Raw genomic sequence first — 20,948 nt, forward strand, 5'->3', positions numbered from 1 at the left:
TTTAGTTAAAGATTTAATAATTTTGTTTTGTAATTTTTATTATTATTTTTTTTTCTATATAGTTTTTATTAATTTTGATTTAAGTTTTTTTATGTTAGTACATTACAAGTTAAACTACATAAAAATTGAGAATATTTTTCATATTTTATTTCAGTTATCGTTTGTGTTTTGTAGTTTTTATTATATTATTTTATTTTGTCTACATAGTTTTTATACATTTTTATTTACATTTTTCTCAATTTTAGTACAGTTAAACTATATATAAAAATTGAGAACACATTTATTTCTTCAGTTATTGTTTATTTTATTTCATGTAATGAATTTTTCATCCCCTTTTTTATGGTTTTAGTGAGTCAACAATGATAACCATGCTTGACAGACACCTTGTTATTTTATACAATTTTATACAATCATATCTTTCACTTTTCAAAATCACAATGAATCATTTACATTTCATAGTTTATGCTACATGTGTGAGGTCTAATAGGCTTTTTATCCACAGATGAGGTGCTTTGTTATTTTGCCTTCTATAATACAATATAATATAATATTGTATTATCTGAAGTGCAGACAAGATGCAAGTACACAATTGCTATTTGTGTTTATTAATATTTTTTCCATGATACGCTGAAAAGAAAATATTGTTTTTCTTTTCTGTTATACACCATAAAGTATCAGTGTGCTAAAAACATATTTGACTGTTATTCGGTTAAGAGGGACGTAAAAACAGGAAAGAGCCGTTGGTTTACTGGCACAGACAGATGCTCGTTCTATCACAACACTGCCAGCACTTCTGCACAGATCTCCTGGGAGCCAACTAATCCAATTAGAGCAAAGTTTGCAGGTTTTGCAAGCCAGAAATATTTGAACATTAAAAAGATAGCTTTCGTGATGGAAAATAGAATGCATGATATAGTATTAAAAAGTTTGTTTTCCATAAATACAGTTTATTCGCACAAGGATGCATTTAAGATCAGTTTATATCTAAAACATAATATATAATACAGCATTTGCATTCAGTTTTTAATCATTTGCATCTGGTTTTTGTCTGAAAATCCACAATAATAAGTTCCAGTGTCATTTTGTAAAGTTGTGATGATTTGTAAGAAGTGTCGAGGGTTTAACCCTTCCCTGGTTAAGATGGCATATCTGCTGTGGTCCAGTCCCGTGCCGTAGCGCACCCGTGAAGTATTGGTGATATTGTAGGAGAGGATCAGCTGTGGCCCGTGCCATGGTGTCTGTTTATACCAGCTCAAAACTCCTTTGCTGCTGTTGGGCATCAGTGGGCAGCTCAGTGTGACATTTTGCCCCTGCTGCACAGACACATTCAATGAAGTCTTCCATAAAAAGCCTGAAATTACATGCACAGTGAAACGTTTAGAAAAAAGAAAATAATGAAGAAATATATTCAGATCATGAATATTCTCAATATTATTAGTGTTTGGTAAAATTGGAAAATCATTTAAAAAAACCGATAGATATATTTTAAATAAATTCATGAGTATATAATCCTTAAAAGTAGTACAATTAAATCAGTAGTAAAAAATCATTAAAAAAAACAGATATAAAACTTAAAACAGCAATATGTGTATTTAAACATCAGATAACGAACTTAAAATATTCAAAGAGAAGTATGAGTTTAAAACACTTACAGTGCAGTGAAAGATACAGAAGTGAAAACAGCTTCATGTTGCAGCTTATGTGAAGATCCATGGTTTTATTATCTATATAAGTCAACGGGGGTGAGAGCTGTTCAAGTTTGGCTGTCTGTAAACCTGTTTCCTGTAGGATGAAGAGTTCAGTCCTCACGAGTCTCGCAGGAGAACTGCTGGAGGGAGGGTGCAAATGATGGGGTCATGACCCCTGAAAACAATACGTGTAGATAATAATAACGCCTATTTTACAATTGAAGATAAACACCATATTATGGAAGCTGATTCTGCCACTGATTAAAAAAATTGGAAATTGTGACTTTTTATCTCACAATTTTGACATTTTTTCTCAATTGCGAGTTTGTATCTTACAGTAATGTGGAGGAAAGGAAAGGACGTGACGTGTGGCCAAGTATGGTGTTCCGTACTTGGAATTTGTGCTCTGCATTTTGGTGCCTTGCTCAAGGGTCTCACCTCAGTCGTGGTTCTGAGGGTGGAGAGAGCACCTATTAATAGTTAACCCTTTAAAACCTAAGGGTAAAATAGGTAATTTTTACATATTTTGTTTATTTGACTGTAAAATTCTAACAGAATGTGCTATTTTCAAGTGCAAGGTGTCATTTTTATTTTCAGAAAACAGTTTGCTTTCAAAAAAGTAGTTTTTGACCATTTGAATGAGCCTTTAATATGTGCTTTATAAACAGCCTATAAGTTGTTTATAAACAACATACTTTACAAATATGCTAGTAATATGCATATATGTATAACAGCCAATATGCATGCTTGTTAATAGTGGGAAACAGTCCTTAAAATAAAGTGTTACCATACATTTTGCTTTTCTAAAAGAAAGGTGGCATGTTCTTTGAGATGGTCCTCACTGCAGAACACAAGATCCAGGGGGTGCGGTTGGATCTAGATCCAACTCCTGCCACCTTACATAGACCTAAACCTACCCGTCTCTACCCCTAAACCTACCCAGCTCTACTGGATCCAACCCTGCCCCCTGGATCTTTGTTCTGCAGTGAGGAACTACTGTGTTCTTTAGTACCAGAATCTTTTCTTACTTTTCACACATGAGCCGGATGCGCTTCTATGTCGATATACACTAGCAATATAGCTAACTACATTTTGCAATAATTTGCTGAGGGTTTGTTTGAATTTTCCAAGAGTCTGACGACCACAAAAAGGGCACGTGTGTCGCTCTCGACTGTAAACAAGCGCGACCTTGTTACCATCCATTTATCACCCATCTTCATCAGTTGTCGTTTACATAAAACGTAATTAAACCCGGATCATGTCACATTAATGACATGCTAGATCCGGCTTTATTGCGATTCAATAGTCCTGTGGTGTGATATTCATTTTTAAAAGTAGCCTACAGATGTTCCATGTAGTCTCAAAAGTAATATGATCTGATTAAAAGTATAGTAATCACACAAGAGTTAGAAATGTTAGTTGATATAAAGTCTATAGGCTATATGTCACACTACACAACATTTCTGTCAATTGTTTCGCCTTTATATGCATTCTCTGTATGTCTTGTGAATGCACCAGTTGTTGTATTTCTCATCTTCTCCATTATTAATAATTAACAGAACATTAAATAAAAACATGTGTACAAACTCACTGTGAGTTTCTCAATCTGGAATCTGAACCTGGTGTTTTCTGCCCAGAATAGACTCAAATTGAATCTAGGGGTCTGGAGTTCAAATTCATTATGTTAGTGAGTGAGTCAGAGCACTGGTGCAAAATGCCTGTCAGAGCACTTTGCTCTTGCTGGCTGGGGTTACAGCAGAGGGTAGATGTTCACGTTGTCAATGTACACATGCACATTTTAAATGCTAACAAAGAACAAGAGTAAAGTGGAAAGATGGCTGGGTGTTTCATTTATGAACCCTGTACTGATATAAAAAATAATAGTCTAAAAAAATTGAATTCTTTATTGAACATTTAGAAAAAATCTAAGAAAAGTTTGCATATTTTTTTATTATTTTATTGTTTTATATAGGAAAATATGGATCTCAGTTTTATTCCAAATTTCAGACCCAAACTGAGAAAGGAAAGAATGCAATTTTGTGCAGTTGCTGATATTTGTATGGCCAAAAAGTACGATTTTTGTTAGCTTGTAATATAAATCAATGAATATATCAGTTGAAAGTGTTAGTTAAGTGTTATAATGCGTTTTAGTTTGATGATATTTAAATAAGATTTATGATCAAAGATCTTAGTTTTTACTGTGGAAGCAAAACAGTGTGCAATGCAGTACGATAATGAAAGATTAACAAATGAACGTTCCTCAAAAACCTGTTGTATCATGTTTGAAGCTCACATTTTGATGATTTGTCTGAAAATTATGCATGGATAATCAAGTAAGCCTATGCTTTTTTTAGTCCAGTAAGTGTTAATCTTGTAACTAGCAGTATACAATTTTTTCTCAGGTTTACTTAGTAAAGATTTCACAACAAAAATACACATGTATGACCTGAAGGTGGACATTTTTACAATTATATAGAATTTTTTTTTTTTTTTTTTATATAGAAATTTTTCATTATGTTGATCATTTAGAAGCCTTACAAATTTTCGTGTCAAATATGATGCAGTACACTTTATAAGGTTAAAACTTATATATATTGTACATTTTATTTAATTAAATGAAGTAGTTTGGAAAATGGATGGATGGATGGATGCAGCAATGAATAATTCTCCACCCCAGAACTGTGCAAAACTGCCAGATGCTATTAATCTCCCCAAGTCTGACAAAATCTGTTACACAATGCAATAGAATCTTGCAAGAGTTCATAATTCAAACGCAGGAATTCAATGCAAGGGGGCCACGGCCCATGGAAACAGCCACCACCCTTTATGCAAGCACCTCCCAACTGATGAGTCATCACTCGCTGGAAACACTAAGCAGCAGAATTTCGAAGGTCCGTTCTAACTCGAACCAGCTCTGAAGTGCTGCTCTTAAACCGACACAGGACGCTTGAGGGTGAGGTCTATCAAGATTTAATATTTACATTTCAGACAGTCTGTCTCTATAAAGAGTGACAGATATCGTCTATATAGAGATAAATAGAAGATTTCATGCAGTCAGTCCACCTAAAAGCAGCTGTATGCGTGAGTTTGTGTGTCTCAAAGGGGCATGGACACTCTTGGCAAATGTTCAGGAAACACTGAGTTGCTCCTGTTAAAAAAGCTCAGAATAACACGCTCTTCTAAGATCCGGGGCCACTGCCAGGACACTCCCCAGAACTGAGGAATGGAAACTGAAACACAGTCTTTCAATAAAAACAGGAGAGAGGTGACTTTTGGTTTTTCCCACTAACGGCAAGGATAACCTGTCACGTTGCAGCAATCCGTGTGTTTGGAGGAACTGGACGGCAGCTCCCAACACAGAAGCAGAGCCACTCCCCTTTCCTGAGCTGAGCTTGGAGGGGAAACCCAGGCTTTATAAGTTTCATTTCACTTAAAAGACAGTCTCTCGCCTGACAGACTCGCACCCAGCAGCCCGTTTTTCTCGGACATCTCTAGCCTGCGTGCCTCAGGATGAACAACTTCAAATCTTCTCAGACTACACGTAATATCGTGATCGCCTTCCTGGCCCTGTGGTCCATCATCTCTCTTATCATTATTGTGGTATGGGCCACCTCACCCGAGATGAAAGGAGCCAGTCAGTGTCGGACGGAGATACAAGAACTCAGGGAGAGACATGAAGGGGAAAAAGTTGTGTGGACCAAAGACCGAAAAGCTCTCGAGGAGCTGGTGAGACAGGGATGGAGGAACCAGACTGCTTTGCAGAAGCAAATCGAACAGTACAAGGAGCAAATACAGTCTCTGAACATCACTTTGAATGACAGCCTGCAAGAAATTGTGAGTTTATCTTCTTGTTTGGGTTTCTTCTAGCCTTAACCTCAGGAAGTTATAGTGATGCTGATTTGAAAAAAAAGTGTGCCTTTACTCAGATATGAAACTGTTTTGTTTTTTCATAATGAGCCCTAACGGGAAGTAGAGAACAGGTCAGGTTGAGTTAAATCTGTTATGCAAATATATGACAAATCAAATGATCAGAATGTTAAACACATCTCCTGCCAATTGAGGGAGCAGGATATCAATCCCACCTCTTCCTGGAAAAAAAACGAACATTCCTGATAATCTTCACATTGGGGTAGTTGTGTTTCAAAACATGGGTGTTAAATTGTATTCAAAGAGGTTTTGGCTTGATTTTTGTGGCCTTGTTTTTGTTCACTCACACGCCCGTGAGATCCGACAGCCACAAATTAATGTCTTAGTGTGAACATCCACAGCCAAACTTCACCCCGGTTATGAACTTGTGTTTAATTAAGCTTCTGTTTCTCCATAGGCTATTCTGAACAAAAACATCACAGTTTTGGACAGCAGAATTGAAAAATACAAACTCGTCGAGGAGAACCTCACTGCTGAAATCAGCCTGCAGAAAGGTAGGAAAATTCACATCAGAGTTTTTCCTCTCATCAGAGCAGCCATGAAAGTAGTGCTCTCTCCCTCTCTCTCTCTCACGATATTCTTAGATGCATTTTCCCATGTAGAAACTCGGAAAAGACAACAAATAGGAAAGGCTTGTTTGTGACATGGAATTCCCCTTTAGTGATGCAATAACATGAAGCGCAGTAACTAGTGGTATATCTTCATACTGTTACGGGGCTGACGAGACGTGAGACGTGCGGATCCATATGCAGATTCGTGACACATACATTCTTTATGTATTATATTCGCAGAAAATGTTGTCGAGTTCAATGCAAGTAAAAACTGTGCTGCTGTTTAAAAGTTTGGGATTCTTAATGTTTTTGAAAGAAGTATCTTCAGCTCACCAAGACTGCATTTATTTGATTAAACATCAGTAATATTGTAAAACATTAGAACTTAAAACAACTTGAACACATTTTAAACTTATTCCTGTGATTCAAAGCTGAATTTTAGCAGCTATTACTCCAGTCTTCAGTGCCACGTGATTCAAGAAACAAGTTTGATTATTATCAGTGTCGAGAACAGTGTGCTGCTTCATATTTTTGTGGATACACTGTGTATATATTTTTGTTTCAAATTATTTGATGAGTTGAAAGTTCAAAAGAAGAACAGTATTTGTTTGAAATCATTTTTTTTTGTGAACATGTGAAAGCCTTTAGTGTTACTTTTGATAAATTCAATGAATCCTTGAATAATCATGAATAAAAATATTTATTTCTTAAAAAAAATAAAATACTGGCCCCAAATATTGTACTTTATAACTGTCAGAATGTCATAATTTATAGGACTTAATTATTATGTTTAGTATAACTGCCTAACTCATCTAAGAAACAGCTCAATCTGGCTTAAACTAGTTTGCTGGCCTCAACTGTTGGTTTTCAACATCATCTTCAACCAGACTGACCTTGGCCAGACTGCAAGACCATAGACTGGCTTAACCAGGCTGGGAAACCAGACTGGAGAGCATCTAGAACAGTTAAAGTCAGCTTTGCCAGGTGGGAGAGCATCTTGACCTATATAAGACCACCTCAAACCAACTTAATCAGCTAAGACCAACCAAAACCAGCCTGTTAAGACCATAAAGCCACCTAAGTTACTGTTTTTTTTTCCAGCAGGGAATAGTACTGTTTATCCAAATTTATATTGAACATTTTAAAGCCAGAATATTGTTTAATTTGCAAAGGATTTCCTGGCTCACTAAACAACTGCGGGAAATGACTCCTGGAAGCATGAGATATGAAAATAACGGGTAATACAAGAGCGAGAGAAACTGTAGCAAACACTGATTAAAATCGCCTCGCTCGGCCCTTTTACCCGCCTGATAAAGCAGTTATCTGAAAAAAGCTAAGTGACTTTGGAAAACCTTTTCACAAAACAGGATAGGTGTGATGTCCAGAAGAACATTTCACACCAAGATCATATTTTAACACCAGTGACAAGCTTGAGACAAAGCAGCAAGCGAACAACACCAGCCAGCTACCAGCTAGGACCCAAAGTAGTGCTCTGACATCACCAAAGTCCTTTAAGAAATGAACTGATAAGTTATACAGTGCCTAGACATTGCCTTATAAGCCAATGGACTTTTTTTCCTCAAAGAATGTTTGGCTTATTGTTAAGAGAGTTTGAAGAGGAGCGCTAACATTGTGAGAGGCTACACGCTATTGGCATTACATAGAAAAACTCTACGAGTTGTATTGTCTGAGGAGAGTTTTTCATTATCATTTCAGACCAGATTGAAGTCCTGGAGCACAATTTGACTCTGAAGGCCCAGGAGTTGGCATCATGTGATGCTTTACATCTCGCTTCTAAACAGCGCCAGACTGCTGCAGAGGAGCAGAAACAGGCCTGCGAGACCACCAAGCATGATTTACAGAAGCAGCTGTAAGTCATACAGCATCTCTTCCACCACTCCCAACTATTTCATCGCACTTTAAAGAGTTCCTGTTTTATTAGACTAAATTAGATTATAAACCATGCAATGGGAAGATATCCCTAAAAATCGTACATTGCATTGCATTTTTGCTTGCTGATGAGTTTAAACTTTCAGATTTTGCTGCTGAAATGATATGTTATTAATTTTCTTTCATTTCACCCTAGCATGAAGTGCAAAGATGTGGATCACCATGAACATGAACATCATCTTGATCTCAGTGGCAGCGGAGTCCAAGTAATCAGCACAAGGAGTGTTACATTGGCTGTGATAGTTTGCCTTAGTCTGCTTTTAGTACCATGTAAGTGCTTTTTGTATTAGTTGAATCATATTCCGAGTATGATTACAGTCTCTGTTGTGTCTGTGTTGATAATGAATCTGTATCCTGCGTGCTAATGAGATTCTGATTTATTCTCAGAGACGAGAGGAAGGCTGGATGTTGGAGTATTTGGGTAGATGTTTCGGTGCAACACTGTTCTGAGGACACCGCTCTGGTGCACTTGTAACCCTGGACTTGAAGCACATGTAAATCGTCATTTGGAAGTGCTGATGCCAAATTTATGATCATGTGTAGTTAATGAAGGTATTTGTGTTGCAAACATTTTTGGTGGCACAGCTGAGAACATGGAGAATTTATTCACCTTCAACAAATGTATGCTGTACTTCATTGGTGGTCACTTTTTTTTTCTTTAGACTATTTTTATTTGGGAAAAATATATAGATTTTAGGGTCTAGATGTTTTGGAATTGTATTTATTGTTGTTTGGAGTAAACAGGCTAATATTCCAATGATATATTAATGTTAAGAGCTATTCAGAAATTTGATCGCACTGTTTTACCACTGTCTGTCTATTTTTTTTAAAAGAAATTCATGAAAACCTTTTGAAAGCTATTTTTGAACAAAGTTATAATGTTGACTAATTATGACTCAATAAAAGACAGTCTTTAATATGTGTAACCATCAGTATGTCAGCCTTTTTAACAACAATCTGCTGAAAGATTTCCAAGTACATTTTGACTAGTGAAGGGTGAAGAGTAACACACACACACATGTTGGTTTTTGTGGCTTATGGGGACTTTCCATAGGCGTAATGGTTTTTATACTGAACAAACTGTGTGTGCTATTGCCCTACACCAACCCTACACCTAAACTTAGCCCTCACAGGAGACTTTGTGCATTTTTAGATTTTCAAAAAAACACCATTTAATATGTTTTTCAAGCCTTTTGAATTACGGGGACATAGGCAGTGTCCTCATAAACCACCTTCATATTGTAATACCTCTGTCATACCCATGTCACTATACAAATTTGTGTCCTCATAAACCACATAAACATGCACACACACACACACACACACACTTAAACAATTTATTTAGATCCACTTAAAAGCAATACTCTACAGGGACATAAATATTACAGATGCAGTTGAATACAAGTACAAAAAAAAATTAAAATAATCATGGACCAGTGGCATACAAAAGATATTCACAGTATTAAGCATATCACTCAGTTATTATGGATATAAATAACAACATCTCCGCCATATATGATGGCTACCTATGATAGCAGACAGAGCACAGTACTTTGCCAACCGTTTAGCCCTCTTTTTGGGCATCCCGAGTTGCTGAAACCCTCTCACAACCAGCCTGTGTGTGTGTCCTAAACTGCCAAATATAAAAACAGTAGTAGTAGTATTTAGGAGTGGTTGGTATTTGATGACTTTGGATGACTAGAGTCAAAAGTGCATGCTACCGCCAGAACAAACACTTCTCTACACTCCTCAATCACAACAACATCAGGTGTATTGGCAGATAAAGAAGAAAACACTTAAGAATTATTACTGAGACACTGAAACATAGATGGTTTTACACAAGAATGTTTGAATGTTCTTACTAAAGGTGATAAATACTTTGAGATGTCTTTCACTATCAAGTCCACTATTCTGTCGTGGCATGCTATGTACATTCCCTTGTAAGCATGACAGCCATTCAAGATATGTGGCAGTTGTGACGAGTCGGCTGCCTCCCCCCTAATATCATCACCACTCCGTCCCTTATTCGCCGCCCTTCACCAGGCTCCCGACGGGAGTGGGTGTGTGAGAGAGGAGGGGCGCTGAAGATGGAAAGGTTTGGCGGCGTGTGATGAGGCACACCTGAATCGAATAGGGCCTCATCACCGCCGCCGTTTAAATGCCGAGCGCGCCTCTCCTCGGGAGACCGGTCTCTTCCCCGTGCATGCACGCTGGTGTCCTCGTGGGTCCAGGAAGGGAGCGTTGAGGGACGTACCCGCCGCCGCCAGAGACGCGAGCCGCCGGACCCGCAGTCCGGTTGATACCGCACCCGTGGTACGGCCGTCGGGCCAGGATGCCGGGCCGTGGAATCCCGTCGAGCTTCCGAGGATTAGGAGGTAGACGAAGCCGCTAAAGAAGCCGCCGCGCCCCGGACCTCCAGATGGGCGCGTGTGCGGCCACCGGACTCCGCCCCTTTCCTGGACCCCTCCTTCACGATCCCCACAGCAAGACGAGGACACCAGATTCCCCGTTTGTTTTGGACACTGTTTCCCCTTGGACACTTATTTTGATATTTTTGTTTAATAAAAACCTCTCCGAGGCCTGACGCCACGCCCACTGTGTCTGTCGTTTGCTCTTCCTGCCACACAGTGTTTCAGTGATCTACGCTGTCGTGTGATGCAAACAATGAGGAACCTGAGTTGTAGGAAACCAGATAGAGAGGTTAAGTCTGGTAGGGAGGACTTGTAATCTGGCTTTTACTGTGAAATGAACAATGTCCTCACTGAGTGCAGTATTCTTCAGAAATGAATGTGAAACAGAATGATCAGCAGAGGGAAGACATGCAAGTTTTTCCAGAAGTTTCAGTCCAGCCCTGTTTTTGTTTATATTGATGCAGTTCCAAGAGAGTTCGCCGAGCTCCTGCAGATGTTAATGGTTTACTATCACCGCCGTATGTGACTGTTGCTCTGACATTTATAAAGGGATCAGTGATGATATCCTCCGAAACTCTCAAGCTTTCAGTGTCAGACCGCACCCACTCCAGTGATACTCCAGCTCAAACACAGAGGTCATTCAATCTGACCAGACACCAAATCCAGCAGTGAATATCCAATTTCCCGCTGGGTTTCCTTTTGAAGCCAAGGAAGTGGGGCTCTGACTCCCTGGCCAGTGGCACCTTGCGTCTCCTTAGATCCAAAAACAGGAAGGATCGAGCCAACTCCCTAACGCCTTTATCATTGTTATTCAGCATGTGCAGAAGATGGGAAATCCGCATGCTGGAATAAATCCATGTCACATTCGGTACCCCCAACCCTCCTTCCCATTGAGGATGAAAAATAACATCACGAATGCTATGTGTATTAAGCCCAAACCACTTTCGCACTAGGCTCACTGTTTTGTCATCCATTTCGCTCAGCACTTTCTGCTGGATGTGAACATTGGAGAACAGATGTTGTACTTTAGACAGTGCCACCAGTCTAATAGCCTCCAGCTTCATAGTCAATGGAAGTGGACATTTATCAATCAAATCCATCTTAGATGTGAACTCTGACAAGATGATGTTTACTTGCTCTTTCCATTCTCCTGCAATATTAATTTTATGTCCAAGATAAGTGTATGTTTCATGAAGGGAATATACCCGTATAGGTTTTGTTGCTACTGTAAAGACTGGACATTTATCAGATTTTGAGCGATATCACCTGTTCCCTCCACTCCTCCTCTCATACAGAACAGCACATTTTGTGTCTTTAATCTCCAGACCTGACCATTGCATAAAAGCATCGGTTTTGGACAGCATGTTTTTAATTACGCTCTCTTCTCTGGAGGCCATCAGGACATCGTCTGCATAGCCCTGTACTGGGATAGGAGATATCACGCCGGGGGGGGGCACATTGACACATCCACTTTAACCATTGATTAATGGCAATTATAAAATTAATTGCACTCCATGGGCAGCCAGTTTTAATGCCTATCTGAAGTGATGTTGGGTGAGTAAGCTGTTCTCCACAGATTACTTCAATAAAGGAGCCTCTGTATACATCTTTCACGATGGCAATGAACAGCTGAGGTAGCTGTATTTCCTCCAATGAGCTGATCATGACACCCATGAGATAACGTACCAAATGCATCTCTAAAGTCCAGGAAGACTGAATACAGTCTACATGACTCGTGCTTAAAGTCATCTATCCCAGTTTCAAGACAGAATACATGTTCATTCATACATCGCCTATTGATGTAAGCCTTCTGCTTGGTGAATAAGATGTCAGCCTCCACCAGCCACTGAAGAACTCTGAACAGTATGCACTTCATGAACACCTTATAGATGGTGGGAAGAAGGGATATAGCCCTGGATCATCTGGGATGTTGTCTTTTTTTGGAATACGATGGATTAATGCTCCTTTCCACGAGTCTGGTATTCTCTTATTTTCCAAACAGACATTAAAGACAGTTGTTAAAATCTGACATGACTGCATATTTTTAAAAGTCTCATATGTCACGCCATCTTTACCGCTTGCTGTATTGTTAGGGAGGTTCTTTGAAACAGTCTCTACCTCCTGCTGCGTAAAATGCGTTGTTTTAGGGAAAAGAGTTGGCTTCGGTGGCGGCACATTTAAACACCAGGGTGGGGGTGAAAGATCCTCGTTACACCTCTGATTTAAACATTTATTATTATTATCATAGTAAGTTTGTATAACTGTAATGTCACTAGGACAGGGAGGATGGTCGGGGTACTCGCTGTTATTTAAGATGACTTGGATGGCTTTAGATCTTCTATATTCCTGCTCACATCTCTGTTTCGCTGGCTGAGTCGCTCCGGTCCGCAGGGAGGGCAGAACGGTATCTCGCAGATAACACAGATCCAGTCAGATACTGAAGCCGATGTTATATCTTCAGGATACGATTGTGCCACTTCTTTAGGACTCTCGCCACAAACTTCAGGAACTGTAATCCAAAAGGCCTAGCGTTGGGACTTTCTGCTGTAAAACTCCATTCTTAAAAAATATCCCGCTTAGCAATGCAGCTAACTTTATCCACTTTCCTGGATCACCGGAGGAAACGAAGTGCTTATCACGCTGGCGTTTGTTCAGACGATCTCTGTAGATTTTTTCATGAGACTGAAAAGCCATCCATTGATCCTCAGACAGCGGATGGAAGCTCTTCTCCCGGTAGATGGGATCCATGGGAGAAATCATGAGGTTATTGCATTAACGATGGCAATTACAACGGGTGTGGTTGTTTAGTTATACCAAACAACGTTTTAGCGGTGGCCTGCACATGGCTACACACACACACACACACACACACACACACACACACACACACACACACACACGCACATGTTGGTTTTTGTGGTTTATGGGGACTCTCCATAGGTGCAATGGTTTTTATACTGAACAATCTGTGTGTGCTATTGCCCTACACCAACCCTACACCTAAACTTAGCCCTCACAGGAGACTTTGTGCATTTTTAGATTTTCAAAAAAACACCATTTAGTATGATTTTTAAGCCTTTTGAATTACGGGGACATAGGCAGTGTCCTCATAAACCACCTTCATATTGTAATACCTGTGTCATACCCATGTCATTATACAAATTGGTGTCCTCATAAACCACATAAACATGCACACACACACACACGCTGGTTTTTGTGGTTTATGGGGACTTTCCATAGGCGTAATGGTTTTTATACTGAACAAACTGTGTGTGCTATTGCCCTACACCAACCCTACACCTAAACTTAGCCCTCACAGGAGACTTTGTGGATTTTTAGATTTTCAAAAAAACACCATTTAGTATGATTTTTAAGCCTTTTGAATTACGAGGACATAGGCAGTGTCCTCATAAACCACCTTCATATTGTAATACCTCTGTCATACCCATGTCATTATACAAATTTGTGTCCTTATAAACCACACACACACACACACACACACACACACACACACTTACTTGACAGCGTAGAACAGCAATACCCAGAGTTCCTTACTTTATCGGAAATGACGTTGACAGACCAGCCCCTAGACGCCTTCCAAAATAATCGCGCTTTGTATGTCCAACATGTCGGCGCCCGTGGAGGTAGTTCTGTCTGCAGATTCAGCGGGGCAGCTGTTTAACTGCGCGGTTTTCGACCCTCATTCCGGGTCAGAATTCTTGTCCTATCGTGGGGGTAACACGTCCTCCAGGTCTTTAACAGTCCTGAACGGAGAATACATATTAGGAGCTCAACTCGGCAAGAACTTCTTAAACGTGTGGGAGATCCAAAGAAAGGTGCGTAGAGCTGCATCTGAAAATAAGCATCACTGATGTTACTCTCAATAAGTAACAAATAGCAGAATTGTTCAGAACAAGCGTTCTTCAGTTTAATTAGTTAACTAAAAGAAGATAATTGTTAATGGACAGTTGACATGTCAAGTGCAACTTTTTATAATTTTTATAAAATTATTTTACATTAATTTTATGATTACATTGATTAAGTATTACACGACTTTTAAAAAAATATATGCCACATCGTACTAGCTTAAAGTAAAAATGTATAGCTATATTTAATACAAATATTATCTTATTTAAAATATTGGAAAATGGTAAAAAAATAAATAAATCACAACCATGTCAGCGTAATATGCATGTTGCAGTCATCACTGATAATATAAAGTCTAGTTTTTCTCATATTTCAGTAAGCAGACTCTTTTGGTTTAATGAATGAAACTAAAAGTGCACCTGTCAAAAAATGCCAGAAATATCTGCTCTCACTCAAATGTAACACGTATTGCTCAGTATTTAAACATCAGATTTTAATGGCTGTGACTCTCTTCGAGTTTATGATGATCTATGATAGTCATTGACTGTGGAGTACAGATTGAACGTATTGTGAAAGCATTTCTTCACCTTTCAGGACCAGCTACAGCAGAAGATTGTTTGTCCTGGGATCGTTACGTGTCTCTGTGCGTCTCCTGATGGCCTCTATGTCCTGGCCGGCATCGCTGAAGCTATATACCTGTGGGAGGTGAGGACTGGAGGAGGGTTTTGGTCAACAAGAAATATCACATCTTTTTTCTCTTCTATAATTTAGTTAATTCATTAAAAACATTTCAAATGCATGCTCTATGATACATTTTTTCTTATTATTTTTGGGGGCATAAATGAAAAATTCATATGACTGTGTGTCAAAATCTTTTCAACTATTAAATTGTTTAGAGACATTAGCTCATGTAAAATGTCATATGGTGCGACTCCTCCAAAAACAAACAAAACGTAATAATATTTATGAAATCAAAATTGACAGTATTTAAAAAAGTACTCAAAAAATATGTTTCAAAACTGTGAAAATAACATATATTTAAGTGTAAGGAAAATATGTACCTTTTACTTGATGGTTACAACACATTACATTTTTTTATTAAGTAATTGCTTTATAATTTTTTTGTTTAAAATGGCATAAAAGGTTTTAAGACCATATGAACGATATGAATGCAAAGAGCTTATATTTTTTGGCACATGTCTTTTAAACTGGATTTATTGTGGACACATTTAACTTTCTTTTATACTTTCTCTTAATAGATTTCAACAGGAAATTTGCTGGCTATTTTGAGTCGACACTATCAGGACGTGAGTTGCATCTGTTTCACTGATGACAGCAGTCATTTTGTGTCAGGAGGGAAAGACAATCTGGCTCTCATATGGACTCTGTCCAGGTGCGTCAAAGGCTTCACTAATCATTTCTCTTCTGTTTTCAACTGTTACTTTGGTTGTAAGTCTTGACCTCAATGAGCGAGAGCTAAACTATTGAGGTTTCCTCAGTTTTCAAAGTTGCACATGCAGGAAGTGGTATTGAAGTATCTTTTTTGCCTTTTTGACTTGAGTAATGAACTTACTAATATTTGACTGATTGGTAGAAAAGAAGCAAAAACATGAAAGTTAGTTAAAGACTTAAAAGTTGACATTGTTAAATTGCTGCTTGTCTGAAATATTGAGAGATGAGACTAGAATATTAATATAACACAATGAATGGAAGACAATTGATAAGAGACAAATGAGTGATTTGAAATGAAAACCTTATTCGATATATATGTGTGTGATACACACACACACACACACACACACATATATATATATTAGGGGTGTAACGGTACACAAATATGATGATTTGGTATGTACCTCGGTTTTAACGTCACGGTTCTGTATGATTTTGTTACAGCAGGTGGAAAAACTCTTTTTTTTTTTTTTTTTTATAAACAGTGGTTTATTGAACAAGTTGCTCTTTCTTTAAATGCATTCAGTTATAGTTAAAATTTTCTTAGTGATAAAAATCTACCTCAGCTTATGCTTTAAAAGGAGCCCTTTTACATTATAAGGTTACAATTAGGCCTAACAACTTAACCCAAACTTAATTTAATTACTATTTATTTTTAAATAGATGATCAACACTCAACTTTAAAAAAATAAATTGTATGCAAACATGTAAATTGTACATAATGTAGTTTTTAAATTAACTAGGCTATTTGTTAAAATATATTCAATTACACACTGGCTGTGATAGCAATTTCAAATTAATTTTTTTATTTTTGTAAACATCTCAATTGGATGAAATTATATTATGTGTTTTATATTATATATTTAATTTTCAAAATTGGACATATAAAACATAATATATAAAGCTTTTCTTAATATAAATAAATATATATATTGTGACGAGTCGGCTGCCTCCCCCCTGTCCATCATAACCACCCCGTCCCGTATTCGCCGCCCTTCACCAGGCTCCCGACGGGAGTGGGTGTGTGAGAGAGGAGGGGCGCTGAAACAGCCAGGGCTGACGTGAGTAGAGCCTCATCACCGCCGCCGTTTAAACGCCGAGCGCGCCTCTCCTCGAGAGACCGGTCTCTCCCCCGTGCATGCACGCTGGTGTCCTCGTGGGTCCAGGAAGGGAGCGTCGAGGAGGACTGCCGCACCCGTTAGGCGGCTGACGGGCCAGGATGCCGGGCCGCCGAATCCCCCAGAAGCGCCGGGATTTCCGAAGATGGACGAAGCCGCGCAAGAGACGCCGCCGCCACTCGCTCCCGGCCCCGAGAGGGGAGCGCGTGCGGCCACCGGACTCCGCCCCTTCCCTGGACCCTTCCCTCCTGAACACTGCCCTCCTGCACAGCCCCGCAGCACGACGAGGACACCAGATCCCTGTTTATTTTGGACACTTTTCCCCCTTTGGACACTTTATTTTAATGTTTTGTTTAATAAAAACCTCTCCGAGGCTTGACGCCACGCCCACTGTGTCTGTCGTTGGCTCCTCCCGCCACAATATATATATATATATATACATACATATATACACACACACAGACACAGACAGAGAGTTAGGTCCATATATATTTGGACACTGTCACAATTTTCAAAATTTTGTCTAACAAAAATATTTCATAAAAAGTTTAGATATTACAACCATTTTTATGCACATCCCCCCCAATTTCAGGGGCTCAAATGTAATTGGACAAATAAATATAATCATGAATAAAATGTTAATTTTTAATATTTTGTGGAGAATCCTTTGCAGGCAATGACTGCCTTAAGTCTGGAACGTCACCAGAACTTCACCAACATCACCAGAGCCTGGGTTTGCAACTCACTTCATTTGTTGTTTGCTTGTGGGTCCTTCTGCCTTTAGTTTTGTCTTCCGCAAGTGAAATGCATGCTCAGTCGGGTTGAGATCAGGAGATTGACTTGGCCAATGCAGAATATTCTACTTTTTTTTTACCTTCAAAAACTCCTGGGTTGCTTTTGCTGTATGTTTTGGGTCATCGTCCATTTGTACTATGTCTCCATGGATGTCCAGGCCTTTTTATGTTGCTGAGCTCACGAATGCATACATTTTTTCCCAGAATGCACCTGTTGATTTGGCCACTCCTAATGTCCCTGCTATCTCTCTGATGGATTTGTTTTGTTTTTGAAGCCTAAAAATTGTCTGTTTCACTTGCATGGAGAGCTCCTTTGACCGTATGATGTGGGTTCACAACAACAGCTTCCAAATGCAAATGGCACACACAGAATCAACTTCAGAACTTTTACCTGCTTAATTGATGTAGAAATAACGAAGGAATAGCCCACACCTGTCCATGAAACAGCTTTTGAGTTAATTGTCCAATTACTTATGGTCCCTTGAAAAAGGGGGAGGTACATATTAAAGAGCTGTAATTCCTTAACCTTTCCTCCAATTCTGATGAGAGTACTGTCAAATTAAAACTCAGAGTGTGCACTCTAAGCCCTTATAATATGTGGCAAGTAGTTCACTGTTATTTTCCTTTAGATTTATGATTTCATATTTCAGTTAAGCTGTATGTTGACCTGGTGGTTTATTAATGTGTTTTAATTTTTAATCGCATCAGAATTTATAATCTTCTGTTTACATGAAAAACCTTTAGGAAAATATTCTGCCCTGCAGTGCTAATACTTCTGTAACTATGCTTTCATTATTTTAGAAAATGAAATATAATAAAACTAATTAGTAATACTGCAGGAGCATTTATATTGAATTGGTGAAGGCTAAAACTGGTCAATAAAATTATTTTAACCTATAATTGTTTTTATCCACCAACTATCCATTTTCATGTTATATTTCAGTCCCAAACAAAAGTGTAAAACTATGCATGTATTTATTTTTGCATTTTGACAGTATCAGTACTGTAATGTGTGTGTTTGTGTTGGGTTAGTGTTGAAAATCATCCTGTCATGACAATATATTTAAAAATATATAATATTTTAATTTTAAATGTATTAATAAAATTAATAATATTTGTAATATTTTGATTGATTGATTTAAAGACAGTACAAGAAATACTTCTCTGGCGTATCATGACTGATATCTTTTTATTTTTACAATAATGTTACAATGCAAAAAATCCTTAATATTCCAGAAATAAGCTTATTTTTATTTATTCTTGTTTCTTTTGATTTTTGGGGTGAAATATAACTTATTTAAAATATAGTGTATATGTATAGTGAAATATAGCCACGTCCTTTCCCAGGCTTTCTGAAACAGGGTTGCTTTCACGTTACGGCCAGTAGATGACGCTGTGAGTGTTTTCAATGTTTTCCAGCAGGTGCAGATGGTGAAATAAATCTAGATAAACAACCTTACATCTCCACTTTGTTTCGAGATGGCTTTAAGAACATCTCAACCAGTGTAATTAAGATTTAAAGCATCTGAAAAATGACTTTTAATTGGCTAAAAAACCAAAGCTCTGGTTTGTCTAACCTCAGGCAGTTTTTCACTGCTTTCAGATACATTGCTTCAATTCGGCTTCCAAGCTGTTTGTGTTCAACCAATCTGTCCATCTCTATTGAGCTGTGCTGTTATTGTTATCGATCTAAAGTAACGTACTTTGCAGCCGTAGAGGTGAGACTGATGAGCAAAGACATTCACCTCAAGGCTGTCTGAGCATTATCAGTTACGGGAGATGCCCAAACTTGTGGTATGTTTTTGAAGACTTGCAGTTTGAGGCTTCCTGCTGTATTTGATGTAACAGCTGGTTTTGAACCGAAGGTTGAAGGAGAAGGTCAGCGATGTCTCGCAGTCATGTTTGTTTGAGAGCATTAGTTAAGGTAAACCAGGCCCATGCACGGGCTGCAATATATGAAAGAAGGAGGCAGGAGAGAGGCGCACAGCCGTCAAACCAGGATGAATAATTCAGTGTCTGTCTCTGAATTTTGGAAAGATGACGTGCATCTATTATTCTGTATCTGTATCGCTCGACAGAATAACCTCTCAGCCATCACCATAATCAGCATTCCCTGACCCTCGCATGCTGCTGAGACGTCTCGACTTTAGAAATCACACACAGACGTGTGAGTTCACTGCGCTCCGTTTCACCTATAGTGAGCTGCCTATCTAGATGGCATTTTTGGGCCCAGAAATGCATAAAACGCTTTTGAACGTTCCCATGATGACAAAATATGCTTGAGTCTGCAATAAATGTCACAGTTCTCTGGAATATTTGTCAGCGTAGACCAGGAAGATTTAATGATGCTCATTTTTTTTTTTTATCTAATCTGTTTATATATTCAAAAATATATTAAAAATGCCATTCATACACACAGAATGCACATGAATACACTTTTTTTCTATAATGAGCGTGTTTTTATTTCTGAACTAAAAACTCAAAATGGCAACTGTCCTGGAAAAAATAAATAAAAGAGATTTAATTAGGTTTCCTTTTCAAGAATTTAAGTTTAACATAATGTTTTGTTATTCAAAGTCACGTCTGTTAAACTAGTAAATAATTTAAGATTTTTATGACACAAAATACAATTTAAATATCAGATGGAAAAATCTGGGGCTTTGGCAGCTAACTGAAAAGTACTAAAAACTATGTGACTTTAAACTATCAAGTAATTTGAGATATTTATGAAACAGCATTATTCGTTTAGGTTGTAAAATATCCTTCATTGATATTACTGTTATCTAAAACAGACTAAAACTATTAAAATAGTTTTTATTCATTCATAATCTAAAATAAAAATAAAGCAAATACTAGATGTAAAATTAAAATTGATGCCTTGACAGTTAACTAAATAAAATAAATGCAATAAATAAAACTAATAATAAATAAAACATTTTTTCAATGAAATTCAAATTCAAATGAAAACGGTAATAAAAATTAAATATAAAAAATATAGCATATCTACAAATATAAACAAAATTAATCAATACTTTTTAAAAAATAACACTGATGTTATGTGGTGTGACTCTCAAAAATAGTGATTAAGATTGTTGTTACTTTTGATGTGGTTACACCACATGACATTAAATTTAAACTTTTCTGGAAAATTATATAATGTATATTTTTTTTAAATATGAAGGGAATTTGA

General features: G+C 37.9%; 2 protein-coding genes across 2 annotated transcripts in view; both read left to right on the forward strand.

Moving 5' to 3' along the window:
- The first annotated feature begins 4,541 nt into the window (after nt 1-4,541).
- LOC306857229 (uncharacterized protein) lies at nt 4,542-9,524 on the forward strand. Its single transcript, XM_079397058.1, has 5 exons — nt 4,542-5,522; nt 6,013-6,109; nt 7,883-8,036; nt 8,253-8,386; nt 8,504-9,524. Coding segments are annotated over exons 1-5 (711 nt in total). The 5' UTR covers nt 4,542-5,198; the 3' UTR covers nt 8,506-9,524.
- Nucleotides 9,525-14,127: 4,603 nt separating this feature from the next.
- LOC306857211 (WD repeat-containing protein 18-like) overlaps nt 14,128-20,948 on the forward strand; it is an 80,166-nt gene continuing 73,345 nt past the window's right edge. Inside the window, exons 1-3 of the mRNA XM_079397019.1 lie at nt 14,128-14,363; nt 14,989-15,099; nt 15,654-15,787. Coding sequence (XP_079253145.1) covers nt 14,145-14,363; nt 14,989-15,099; nt 15,654-15,787 — 464 coding nt within the window. The 5' untranslated portion in view covers nt 14,128-14,144. The remainder of the gene's footprint in view (nt 14,364-14,988; nt 15,100-15,653; nt 15,788-20,948) is intronic.

The sequence above is a fragment of the Barbus barbus genome, assembly GCF_936440315.1.
Source record: "Barbus barbus genome assembly, chromosome: 37".
Lineage (NCBI taxonomy): Eukaryota > Metazoa > Chordata > Actinopteri > Cypriniformes > Cyprinidae > Barbus > Barbus barbus.

Coding starts and splice junctions, on each gene's coding strand:
- LOC306857229 (XM_079397058.1), top strand. CDS start 5,199: ATGAACAACTTCAAATCTTCTCAGACTACACGTAATATCGTGATCGCC. Junction 5,523..6,012: donor ATGACAGCCTGCAAGAAATT/GTGAGTTTATCT, acceptor GTTTCTCCATAG/GCTATTCTGAACAAAAACAT. Junction 6,110..7,882: donor TGAAATCAGCCTGCAGAAAG/GTAGGAAAATTC, acceptor TTATCATTTCAG/ACCAGATTGAAGTCCTGGAG.